This window comes from Telmatherina bonti (assembly GCF_933228915.1).
Source record: "Telmatherina bonti genome assembly, chromosome: 3".
NCBI classification, from domain to species: domain Eukaryota; kingdom Metazoa; phylum Chordata; class Actinopteri; order Atheriniformes; family Telmatherinidae; genus Telmatherina; species Telmatherina bonti.
This window is the reverse complement of record NC_136621.1, coordinates 30,728,786-30,741,710: the sequence shown is the minus strand read 5'-3', so window position 1 is coordinate 30,741,710 and position 12,925 is coordinate 30,728,786. Positions and strand designations below refer to the sequence as shown.

The window sequence follows — 12,925 nt, the reverse complement described above, 5'->3', positions numbered from 1 at the left end:
AACAAAGCAGCAGCAAAGTGCAGATAGAGATGTTCAAATGTTATAGGGCTTCCTGTTTGGTTTATGCAGCGGTGAAGCTGTAATTTGCCGCTTGGAATATTCATTTTTTAAAGGTCGAGGGTTCATCTTTTGTAACTGTAACATTAAAGAGACGTTAGATAATGACATGAGAAAAAATAAGCTTATTTATTCAGTTATAACATTTTAATAAAGCTTGTTTTGAAAAGGATTTAAAGTCAAAAACAAAGAGCTTTTCTAAGCATCTAAAGCATTTTCTTCACTTTGCATGTCATTCCTTTTTTTCAATAAACCTACATTATAATAATGCAAATGTCTAACCCTAAACAATCATTAAAATCACGCTTAACTATCCTCCTGCTAAACTTCAAGTGTCACAGAAAAAAAAAGAATAAAAATCCAGTCACTTCACTTCCATCTTAAAGGGAATGCAGTGGATAAAATGTTTACATCAACAGATACGTTTCAACAAGCAGAATGAAACTAACTATTGCACCTCAGTTACAGTCATACAGTTAAAGGCTAATTACATTAAATAGTAAATCAGAGCACAGAGAAGTGAATTGTTTGGTATAAGTCACTTTGTTGTGTCAGTACAGGCTTGCTGGCAGTAGCTTTTATGCTTTCTAATTATGTGTGAGACATAACAGAACGGTGGGACCTGCTGCGTGAGCTGCAGCGTTTCAGACATGGAAGCTTATGACTTTCACAGCCGAAAAACTGAAACTAGGGGGAAATTATAAGAAACCCTTACATTTGTTGCTTAAAATTTCCCCATTAACACCACCAAATTTCAATTTAACATGATTTGGTCTAATGTCGCTTTGCGGCTGTGCAGATGCCCTAAGCACGACAGCTGTCATTGCAGATCAATGGGAGATATGTTTAACTCCCAAAATACACGAGAAAAAAAAAAATCACATTCTTATTTATCTTATTTAAAATAGTAAATAAATAGCTTAGATACGACAATTAGAGCTGATACAATTAAAGCAGAATGAGGTGCTGCTTGTGTAAAAGGCAGAAGGTTTCATACAAAGGCTCAGGTCCTGAGAGTTAAGTAGAAACTTTGGACAGGAAGAGGTAAAAGTCTTAACAGCAGAGGTAATCTGACGGACCCCAGCAGCATTTCAAGATGATCAAAAAGCCTCGTGTACTTCTCTGTCACACATACTGCTGAGGTTTCTGTGGGGCAGCGGCAGCAGAGGCGATGGTCTTGGCCGCCTCTTTGGCCTTCTCTGATGCGTCCTTCACTGTGTCCCTGAGCAGCCGCTGGGGCGTCTCTCCTGATAGTCCAAAGGGTGCAGCGAGAGAAAGAGAAGACAGAATGAAAACTTTTCCAGCTAACTTTTCAGACGTGGCACACATACGTAAATACTTTCAGCTTCTTCAAACTGTGATGATGCCTAGTTGTGCATTCAGAGAATCTTCTGTTACACTTCTCGCTGGCATATTAGATACTTTTTACAGTCTGACAACAAGAGAGTGGGCTTGATGGATTTATGCAATAATGCTGCAGGGATGAATCCAAGATGAAAATCTAAGGGAAACAGGGTGATCATTGCACTGTGTAAACCACTCTGAACTGATTGCAGTGCTGGAGAGCTGACTGAACGTCAGAGGCACGGCTGAATCCTTGTGAATGAATGCTGGGTTCTTTTCTATGAACCTGACATCTTTCAGCTGGTGTTTAGTACAGCTGTCATGGAATTTCTGCAGCTTGCATCAGGCGTGCCAAATGGAAAGGTGGAATAAGTTAAACCAGGGAAAAACTTGAAGAAATTAAAGTGTTTCAGTATGTGAGAACACTAGGTGTGGGAAAATTGAATTAAAAAATCGAATATCTGGATTTTTTGCTTCACAATTTTAAAATTGATTTTTTTTTTTTTTTGTTAAAAAAAAGTTTTTTTTTTTCAAATCAATAAAAATAATCCATTATAATTTTTTTTGTCATTTTTATTGTTTTTATTGATCTTTTTACTTGTCATCATGGGCATTGTAGCAGCAGAATAATGGTCTGGCTACTGTGTTGCTTTTTCCAACCTAAAATCACTAAAAAATGACTAGCAAAAAAAAGTTTTGTACATTTTTATTTTGTTTTTAACCTACAAAAATCAGTAATATCGAAGCGTTGTGAGAATAGCAATTTAAATCAAATCGGCACCCAAAAAATTGGAATCGAATCGGGAAAAAAGCATGCCTTAGAGAACACCCTCATTTGTATGTTGTTACAAACTGCCTCACGCTGGATTCAGCGCAATGGATACAGACACAAAGTCTATTTGTGTTCGCCCTGACGGTGAACCCTCAACTTCAAGTGAGAACAACATGTGGAATCAAGATAGAGTGTTGAGCTGGGTATTTTCCTGGGAGGGAGCAACATATTCACGTGTTTAAAGGCTGACAATGCCAGCAGGCAGTGGCTTTAGGGAATTTGTAAAAGGTTAAAAACAAAAAGTGGATTTCTCATTCATCAAGCTTTCTCTACGAGGTAGGTGTTGTTTTCAGACAAATCCAAAGTTAAGCCCAAAAGATCAAATGTGGGAGGATTTTGGTGAGACCGGCCTGCCAGTAAAGGTCCAGTAAAGGCGGTAACGTCAAAGACTGACGCTTCTCTTGGTGATGGGGTAAACTTGGTCACAAGAAGGATCACAAAATAGATGGAAATTTTTCGGTCCCATAACAATCTGATGAAATGCTCTATAAGGATCAGAGGCATAAATACCTGATTAATAATTTTTAATTGACAACAATATACTAGTATTATTACTACTTAAAACAATGTCATTCTCCATAGAATTAAATGTCAGCTCTCTGATAAAGTTGTGAAGCTCATTTAAAGCTGTTCTGCTTTAAACACGGAGGAACTTCAACCCTTTAACACCTGACTTCAGAAAAATTGTCCAAGTTTTTTTTTTAATCTAAATTTTTTTATTTGGCACTTTAACAAAACTTTTAAAAGATCTATTTTTTGTATTTTTATCTTTTTTTTTTTTTTTTTTTTTTTTTTACTGTGTGATAAATCAAAATCTTTGTTTTGTAATCTTCTGCTTCCTGGTGTCCATTAGGGGGCAGAAAATAAGTATGGAATTGTGTGCAACGGGGTTTTGAGCAAAGTTCCTATCATAAAGTGATACACAAGGTCTCTGAAACTACAAATAGCAAATGTGTTGGCTTTATAGGGTTATGGTGCTTTTACTATAAAAATCTATGTTGCATTATAGCAAACTCAATACTAAAACATTTTACATGATACACTTAAGCTACTATTAAGTTTCCAACTCTTATTTTGAAACATTTATTCTAAAATCATCTTTATCGTATTTTCACACAAAGAGAACATAATTTTTCTTGCATCGTCTCATCTATGAGCATTAAACTAGTATAACTACAAGTGTGGCTTCACTACCTAGAAATGTAACCAAGCTGTTATTTAAACTGGCAAAGTGGTGGGAGATCCTGCCAGTACAGTAGTCTGTTGATGCCACTTGAAACTGTTCTTTCTTTTGACTTTCCAGTCTGGTGAATGTAATCGGGTGGTGCAATCCAATCATTTTTGCTGAATATGAAAACTGAAGAGAAAAGTCTAACGCACCATTAGGTTGACTCATCCTACCATACTGCATCTCCTCATTCAGCTGGTTACCTCCATCACCTGTAGCCTAAAAATTTACTATGAGGGGGTGAGCTGAGAAAGCTCAGTAACTTGTGGACTTGAGTTTAGTGTTTATGCTTAATCTTTGGTTTCCTTTGTGTTTTTTTTTCCTTTTATCCAAACATGATAAAAGAAAGGACTTTCTGAAATCCCAGTGACACCCTGATCTGTTATTTGCCAAACACAAGGTAGCCACACCTTCAACTAAACCATGCTTTACGACCCATTTTTCCTCTAAATGGAGCAATAATTAACAATGAATGCGAGTTAAAGAAAGCTGTAAAGTTATGACCGGGTCCAAAATGCAGCAGGCTGTGGCTGACTGCCCAGATCATTGCCTGTTTCATGGTGGTTGCATTATTCTTGCTCTATGTCTTTTCTAAATCTTAATGACAGCTGCAGAGATGGTTTATATTCAGTAAGACAATAGTACAGATGCTGTGATGGACTGGTGACTTGTCCAGGGTGTGCCCCGCCTCTCACCCTAAGGCTGCTGGGAAAGGCTCCAGCTCCCCCCGCGTACCTTGATCGGAATAAGAGGTTCTGAGTATGAACAAATGGATGAATAGTAAAGGTGTTCAGAAAAATTGTGTGCAGATAAGAAAAATAAACATGTGATCAAAACAGATTTCATCTATTCCTAAATATTTCTACTCCTAGCAACACTACCGCTAATTACATGACGCAAAATTAGGAAATTACACTACGTCAGCTACAGCCTACTGTGTGAGGGGCATCATGTGACATCCCTGGGCAAAGGCCTGGGCATCAGATAAATGCCCCCCCCCCCCGCCTCCTAACATACTTACCACAACGCTCAGCCTGATGCCAATTCCTGCAGTGCCATCAACAAAGGGGCAACAGGACAGAACCACAACAATATGAGAACACCCTTTTAGACAAGAGTATGCTGCATCAGCACATCGCACAGTTTCTAACACAAAACTATCAAAAAGTGCACTACCTTTTAGATTTGTGGCTTCCTATTGATTTTAATTAACTTTGGGGAAAAAAAACCCAGAAAACAATCACAGTTATGTTAAAAAAAAAAAAGAAGAAGGTGCACACTTTGAAATGAAACTTTGATCATATCATAAAGTTTGTGAAAATACAATCTGAAAACTACTGGACATATAAGGTTATTAAGAAGGAGAAAGTCTCTTGATTTTAGTGAAGATGTATTGCCATAATGCACAATGCCTGTCACTATGAACTCCTCTGTAAATATTCCAGAATAAAATGAGGCAGTCGGTCCGAATATTCATGAGAATGACTGAAAAAGAAAAGAATCAGGTTGTTGCAATGGGCCACTCAAAGCACAGGCTTCAAAGCAATCAAACTGCTTTAACCCATAAACTTCTACGAACTAAACTAACATAAAGACGAGTAGGCCAAATTTTGTCAAAGCAATGTAAAGAACTGATAAAATCATGCAGAAAAGAGGAGCTTCAGGTTTCTGTTGTTAAATGTGGTTCCACAAGCTGTTCAAGATGCACAACTTTCTGACTTCAAAACTCTGTGTTGACTCATATGATGGCACGGTGGCATCTATTACGTGCATTTCTGGAGAAGCAGCAAGAGGACATTATCAGAGGAAGAGAAAAAGATGCAAGTCAAGATAAGACTCAGAGAGCTTGCAGTACAGGTAGGATGTAAGATGGATGCTGAATTAGCTGTCCATAGGAGGCATGTCACTGAGACTACACTTAGTTTTTTAGACACAGATTCTGCATTTAGGTTTAGTGTTCCTTAAATTTAAGCTGTATTTCTTACATATTAGGACCTGGCTAGAAACCAGATGAGGTCTTATTCTGTTCTAATATCTAAAACCTCAGAAAAGAAAAAGGATGCACTTTCTTCCACACATGACTGTAAAAAAACAACCTTGGCAGATTTATGACAGATGAATCATCTTATCAGGGCTGGATTTTAGTTATTTTTATAACCACTACTTCCCGCTGCTGAAATGATAATACTGAACTGCTGGTAAGTTTCAGTATGTCAACTTTGATTTCTTTGTATTTCTTATAACTTTCTGAAAACTGGCTGCTGTTAACCTTTTTCCGTTCCAACCTTGAACTATTGTTTTGTTTCTCTCTGCTCTGAAACACACTTGTAGATGATGTAAACATACCCTGTAGGTTGGACAGTGCATATTCCAGCCCCTTCATGGCCTTTGTCTGGTTGCTCTTGAAGCGGGCCAGTCCAAACTCCTGGGAAGTAAAAAAAAAAAATCTTTCATGAAAAGGATCTCTGGAAAACAAAACCAACTGAAAGTCAAGCCTCCCACTGATGTGTGGATATAAAATCAAGCCTGGAATATCCTATATATAAAAACGGCAGGTTCATCTGACATATTTTGGGCAATAATTTCACTTCACCACTCAGATTTCCCATTTCTTTATTTTCTGCATTTGCATGCAGGCTCCCACTCCACTACTGCCTAACATGACATACTAAACTTAGAAAAACTCACTGCATTTCCTTCACAAGTCAACAATAAATGTATATATTAGATCAGGAGCACATATTTAAGTACTGCGTCAAATAAAAGCAGGACATTATAAATAATTGACAGTATTGTTCATTAGGGTGTTATTTCCTCCTTCCTGAGATCAGGCCACTTCGTCAACACAGCATAAATGCTGGCGAAGCATCCATCTCTTCTGAATGACACTTGATGCTTTTATTTTCACAGAGAACGATACAAAAAAAGCTTTGGGTAAAATTCTGCAGCTTTTTGTCACAGTGGAAAAATGGCTGTACAATTACAACACCAACCAACCGTCACATCATACTTGTGCCAAGAGGTCAACTATGACTGAGAGACTCAAAAGGACTGCTCTCAGAGTATCCCTGTTGGTACCAAAATCGGCATTTTCCTTTGGAACATAATCCCATAATTTAACAGAAATGATGCACAAAGGGAGGTTTGTTTGTTCACTGTTGTCAGTATCCCTGCCAAGCTCCGCCTTCTTGTCTATATATGGTAATGATTGGCTTCAAAATTACAAAAATGACAATGGCAGGTAGGGGCATTTCAACAGCCCTTCTTAAGCCACTGTGAGGGGGGATGTTGAGATAATTATTATTTAATTATAAGATAATTAAAAGTTATGAGGCAAATATGGATTGAAAGTAATGTATATTGTATATTATGATTTACTGTGTGTACTACCACTATTTATTGTTTAAGTTTTATTGTAATGTAATATAATGTCTGTTACTTTTCAGAGATCCTGTATAATGTTAGGGTATTATTTATAAAGGGGTTTTGGACCAGATAGGTGTTCAACTTCTTCCAAGACAGTTTTTGAACTTAAGAAGCTTGTTTTGTTTGTTGTAATAACTATTTGTTCTGTTTTAAAGTTTGTTTTTATTAGTTCGAAATAAATTTCTAAAATAATAATAATTAAAACCGCAAGCGGTGATATAGGCCCTCGCACCATGGCGCCGCTCGGCATAATGCCACCGCCTCCCCTGGCAACATCCTTCTCATGCCTCTCTCAACCTAAAGTGCAGCCAGACTGCTCTTCAGGCCATTTAGGCCTTATGAACGGTCACTTCCTGTCACCAAGGGGCGGGGCTAATTTATAATCTAATTATTGACATACAGAAATGTGAAGGATATGACTGGCATCATCTGTAGCAAATTTGGTGCAGGTTGGTTGTTTTTTGTGGGAGTTATGTCAGTTTTCTTTTTCATTGCATCACGATCTGCTTTGCTGCCCCGCCTCTCCTAAACGATACCCCCTATTAAAAGAAATAGCACAACTTTTAATCACACATGTCTCTTGAGCATCCTGACTCATTTGGGTTAAAGTTGGACAAAATTCTTAGAAGGAACTTCTAGAAATGCATGACAAAGAAAATGACAGAAATTGCCCAAAAAATGACACCTTTTTCAAAATGGCCGACTTCCTGTTTGATTTAGCCCATATGTCCAAGAGACTTTTTTGAAGGTACTGGGAGGGTCTACTAGTTTCCCGAATCATATCCATGTCAGTCAATGTAGTGGGCGGGGCTGATTGATTGAAATTTTGTAGGGGGCGCTATGGAGACATGCTCCATTTATTCCATAATGTTTCAATGGGGCTTAGTTCAGGGCCTTACTGTCATCAGTCATGACAAGTTTGGTGGTGGTCCAAGGTTCCATGGCTTGGTCACAGGTACTTCCTGTTTCATGGCGTTGGACCGCCATTCGCCATGTCCCGTTTAGCGTAGCGACTTGAGGTTTTTATTGTGGCATCATGAAAGGGTTTGACATGTTTTGGAGGAGGCTCAAGTGTTTTGGACCATTTGCTTAGAAGCATGACCCTCAAACGTGGAAAAAACCACTTCCTATTGTAAGTGGGCGGGGCTTGGGTCGACACCAGCAATGGTCACATTAATCTGTTCAGGACTGATCCCTTATTAATCCCTATAAGTTTTAGGGTGATCAGATCAAAATTGACAATTTTATAGTGATTTATGATGTCACGCCGCCGCATGGAACTTCGCCATGGCGTCACGGGCACGCCGTGCAGCGTAGAGCAACGTCCTTTACCAGATCTCTTCACCAACATGTTTTGTGATGCCTGAGTGAATTTGGGCCATGTGGTGTCTACCAAGCCACAGTTATGGGTGTGTGAGCAAAAAACAACACTTTTGACCTCCAGGGGGCGTGGCTATTTCATAATCAAAATATTGACATATAGAACTCTGTAGGAGGGGACTGCCATCATATCTAGCAAATTTGGTGCAGAAATGTTGCTTTATGTGGGAGTTATATCCGTTAAATTTTTCCTGGCGAGACATCAAACTTTGAGGCCCCGCCCCTCGTAAACTAAGTCTCCTATTAGAAGAAATAACACAACATTTAATCACACATGCCTCCTGAACATCCTGAGCAATTTGTGGCTCAGTGGGATAAAAGCTCTAGGACGAGTTCGTTAAAATGCGAGGTGCTAAAACGCCAAAATATTGACTTTGACCTAAAATGGCCGCCTTCCTGTCGACATTTCACCATGACATTAAGAGGATTTTTTGTTCGCCCTTGCATGTAGATCATGTGTATGAATTTTCATAAAGATTAACGACATGCAGTGGCGGGGCACCTAAAATAGGTGGTGCTCTCATTCAGTTTCGCTCAAACATTCTGGAGCACCTCAAAATATCAAATTTTTCGCATTCCCTTGGGGGGGTACGCAAAATTTGGTGAGTTTTTGAGCATGTTCAGGCCTCCAAAAAAGCAATTCATTTATTAGGAGAATAATAATAATAATAATAATAATAATAATAATAATAATAAACGCTGCAATTACAATAGGCCTTCGCACCGCCAAGGTGCTCGGGCCTAATAAAAAAAAAAGATGGTTACAGTCACTTCTCACATTCTCTATCTGGTCTGTCCCAAATACTATCCATGAAATACAACATCCAAATTAAAAATTATATGAAAAGCAATATTTTAATTGCAATGTGTTCTGCAATCAGGTCCATGTTCGTGTCATGGCAATCAAACTGCTTCTACAGCGCTCACAAGTGAGCCCTGCTGGTCATATTCAGAAGAGCATGTGGTGTTTTCAAAGGTGACTGACGACTTGGCCATCCAAAAAATAGCCTCAACCCTTTGCTGATTCACTTACATTTGACTCTCAAAATTTAAAATAAAAAAAGAATAAAATAAAGATCCTTATCAAGCTACCGTAATGCATATCCCACCCTTGAAAACTGGTTAAAGTACATTTTCTTGCAACAGTTCAGAGGATAAGTGTACCTGAATAGGTTTGGAAAAGCCGTATATGCTTGAGGATATCCACGCCTCCCGTTTCAGTTGTGTAGTTCCTGGCTGCTCCGCTGAATCTTGGAAAACACAACGCTCTTCGACAGACTAATCACAGAAAGAAAAATTATAGCAGGTGGTAGTAAAGCACTTTCAAGTGGAACGGATATTTTTTCAGGAAAGTACAGTATTTAATGCAGATTTGGTCTCTCTTGGTGGTATAAAGATACAATTTGAGACAATTCTTACCCAAGTAGGCATCCAAACTCTCATATGGACAAAAAGAGTTTTAAATGTTTAATGTCAACCAACTCCTGCATTAAAGGTTAAATTACTCCACTGTTTTGTTTTTTGTTTCCGGATCAGATTAAATTTAACTTAATAATTTGGCTACTAGATTCATGTGGCCACGATTGCATTAAAACCAGAGCCATTATTCTACAAAGAAATAAAAAATGCTTATTCTCAGGATTTATTGCTGATTACTGCTTGATAAAACTGCCCTAAATGTATCTACCATCCCCTTCCCTCTCATTGGCATTGTTGGCTTGTCTGCATTGTGTTTCAAACTGCAGACTGAAAACAGACTCACAATCCATCCTAAAGCAATATGCAGCCTTCAGCAGCCAGCGTTTGAATTTCACAACACCTAAAAACTGCATGACATGTAAGTCATGGGCTTCAAGGTCCTCCTTCCCTGGAGGATTATTCCATTTGAGCAGCCCTGAAGCATTTGCTTCCTTTGAAGATCAGGCTGACTTAATACTTCCATGAATAAATGCTTCAATGCTCCACCTGACCGCACTATGCTTGGATGGCCCTGAGCTCCGTCTGTCAGCGCAGCATAGAATATCAAGCACAAATACAAGGATAAATCATGATAAAAGCAGAAGCAAACCGATTCTTTTCTTTCCTATATAACTACAGCAAGATGACAACTTCAATAGCTGGCCTGAGGGAACATTTTCACTTGTCATGGAGAAGGATCATGGAGAAGGATCTTTCGATTAAAATATTCCACAAAGTCAAATAAATTAAACCCCTGCAGATAATTAATCATACACAGACTTCATGTTTAATTGTAATGCAGTTGGAACTGGATGAAACACAGTAGGGCTGAGAGAACGTGAGCCCTCACCATGAGTGTTGTGTGGTTCAGATTCCAGGTGTAGGTGGTCAAGCTCCTGTTGACGGGGTCCACGATGGAGTCTTCGATGATGTAAACGGAGCGTGACATGCCAGCAGGAAAGAACCGCTCTGCCCAGCGAGGCAACCGGTTGGTCTTCATCAGGAGGCGTCTGGAGAGGAGCCGGTGGTCCGACGTCACCTCTCGGTACACAACGTCCTCTGTGAGAACATGGGTGCTAGTAGACACACAGATGCAGGTTAGCTAAACAGTTTGTTTTCAGATCTGTTTCAGACAATGTCGTGTGTGCTTCAGCTGAGATCCACAGGGAAATAATTTATTAAATAAGAAACACACGTATCCTGAAATCGCTTTACACATCAGCCCAAACCCTGTAACACTCAACTTTCTCATTTTGCAAATCAGCATTCCTAAAGAAATTAAACAAATAAACCACTTGGCCAAGATTTACTTAGTTTTACTTCTCTGATGTTCTTTCTCACTTCTGCCTTTTTCTACAGATTATAAGTACAGGGAAGTGGAGAGGGTCTGTAATCATGACTACAAAAAACTGCTGCATTTAATAGATAGTGAAAGAAATTAAAATAAATACATAAGCAAAAGATAAACAAGACCATACTTGCCACCTAATTCAAAATAAATCATTACAGAAATCAGTATTTCAGGTTTTGCTAAAGTAGTTATTGTAATTATCAGTACAACACTATACATTACTATAAACACAACTGTTAGCCTCAGCATGATACCAGAGCAGGTTCAGTGTAACCTAAAAATCAGGAGGATTCTTTTTATCTGGACATTTAACTATATTTTATAGTATAACAATTGATCCAAGGTTCTAATCGGCCTAGAAATAATTCATATTACTTTTAGACTGTGCAGACTTTTGACAACCACTAAAAGTATTAAAATAAGCATCTTTGTACCTGAATGGGTTAGGGTATCTCTGCCAGAAAGCAGACACAACATGGTCCCATGTACTCTTGATTTCTGCGTTACTACAGAAATACTTGACCATTTTTCTTGCACCAATGTGCACGACGACCTAAATCCTGAAACCTCAGGTTCCTTGGTGTGACTGCATAAAACGATGAAATCTTGGGTGCTGACTCCATCCAAAATCTGGGATAGTCCTGAAAAAAATGAATGGAATCATCAACATCAGCAGCAAAAGCACAAATGTCCAAAACATAAACAAACACCAAAACATAATCTAATAGTAATAATAAATTATAATGGTAATGTGGTTTGTACGCAAGACATATGACCTTGACATCTGATTTAGCGTTTTATTTTTTATTTTTTAGAAGTCTCTCAGACTGTTTTGTATTTTTAAAAAAAAGGGTGTTTTTTTTTTGTTTTTTTTTAATCTGTTGTGCTGTATCTGTCTTTCTTTACATTTTTCGATTATCATGTTTTAAAAAATGATCATCAAGACAGTGCTTAGGCAGTGAGGTTAACTTTATTCTATGTAAAAAAGCTTTTAAAATAATATATCTACTTAAATATGTACATGTTCATGATGTGATCTGTGTACTCAAACTATACAAACTATGAAAATCCTTTGGACAGCATTAAGTCTTCTATTTAAAATCCTCACTACATCTCCAACAACTACCACTACTACTCTCTCTCTCTCTCTCATATATATATATATATATATATATATATATATATATATATATATATATATATATATATATGTATATATATATATATACATACATACATACATACATACATACATACATACATACATACAAACTAGTTCATAGAGAGTAATTTAAAAAGTCACCAAATAACTTGTCCTTAACTCTGAATGCTATTAAAACTAGCTCATTGGACAGCTAATAAGGCTAACTACTCCTGTATATGACACTTTGGTCAGTCAAACATCAGTTTGTATCTTACGTCCCTAATAATTGTAAAGGTTAGTTTATTACTTATTACTAACCTTTATAACTATCAGTTTAGGATCCTTACCATAAACCTGTTGTGAGCAAGGTTAATAAAGTTTAGTTTAGCTCGGCTAGTGTTAACGCCAAGATAATAGTAACAAAAAATTCACGCGATCTTGTGAAGCCTTACCTGTAAACACCCTTAATGAAATGTTAAGATGCCAAATATCCGTTTAGTAATATATAGTCGAGCCTCAAGCCCACAAATTAACTAACGTTAGCTAATTAAAGACATATTGTTAAAACTGACAGGACACACGACAGCTGTTTGTCCGAGTGCTCGTCGGAAAATATTACTTCCGGTAATCCTTTCAAAGCAAAGGCTGTATTTATTAAATTACTTGTTATCCGATAACTTACTAAATGTAAATACGTATAAATTT

At 37.8% G+C, this 12,925-nt stretch overlaps 1 protein-coding gene across 1 annotated transcript; it reads right to left on the bottom strand.

Moving 5' to 3' along the window:
• Positions 1-262: 262 nt before the first annotated feature.
• On the bottom strand, positions 263-12,792 carry LOC306774758 (PRELI domain-containing protein 1, mitochondrial-like). The gene is made up of 6 exons (XM_079264922.1): positions 12,673-12,792; positions 11,511-11,717; positions 10,576-10,801; positions 9,432-9,545; positions 5,808-5,886; positions 263-1,304 (listed from the first exon to the last, which is right to left on the bottom strand). The coding sequence occupies exons 2-6, from the start codon at positions 11,600-11,602 to the stop codon at positions 1,183-1,185; spliced, it is 633 nt and encodes a 210-aa protein (XP_079121048.1). The 5' UTR covers positions 11,603-11,717; positions 12,673-12,792; the 3' UTR covers positions 263-1,182.
• Positions 12,793-12,925: the final 133 nt, after the last annotated feature.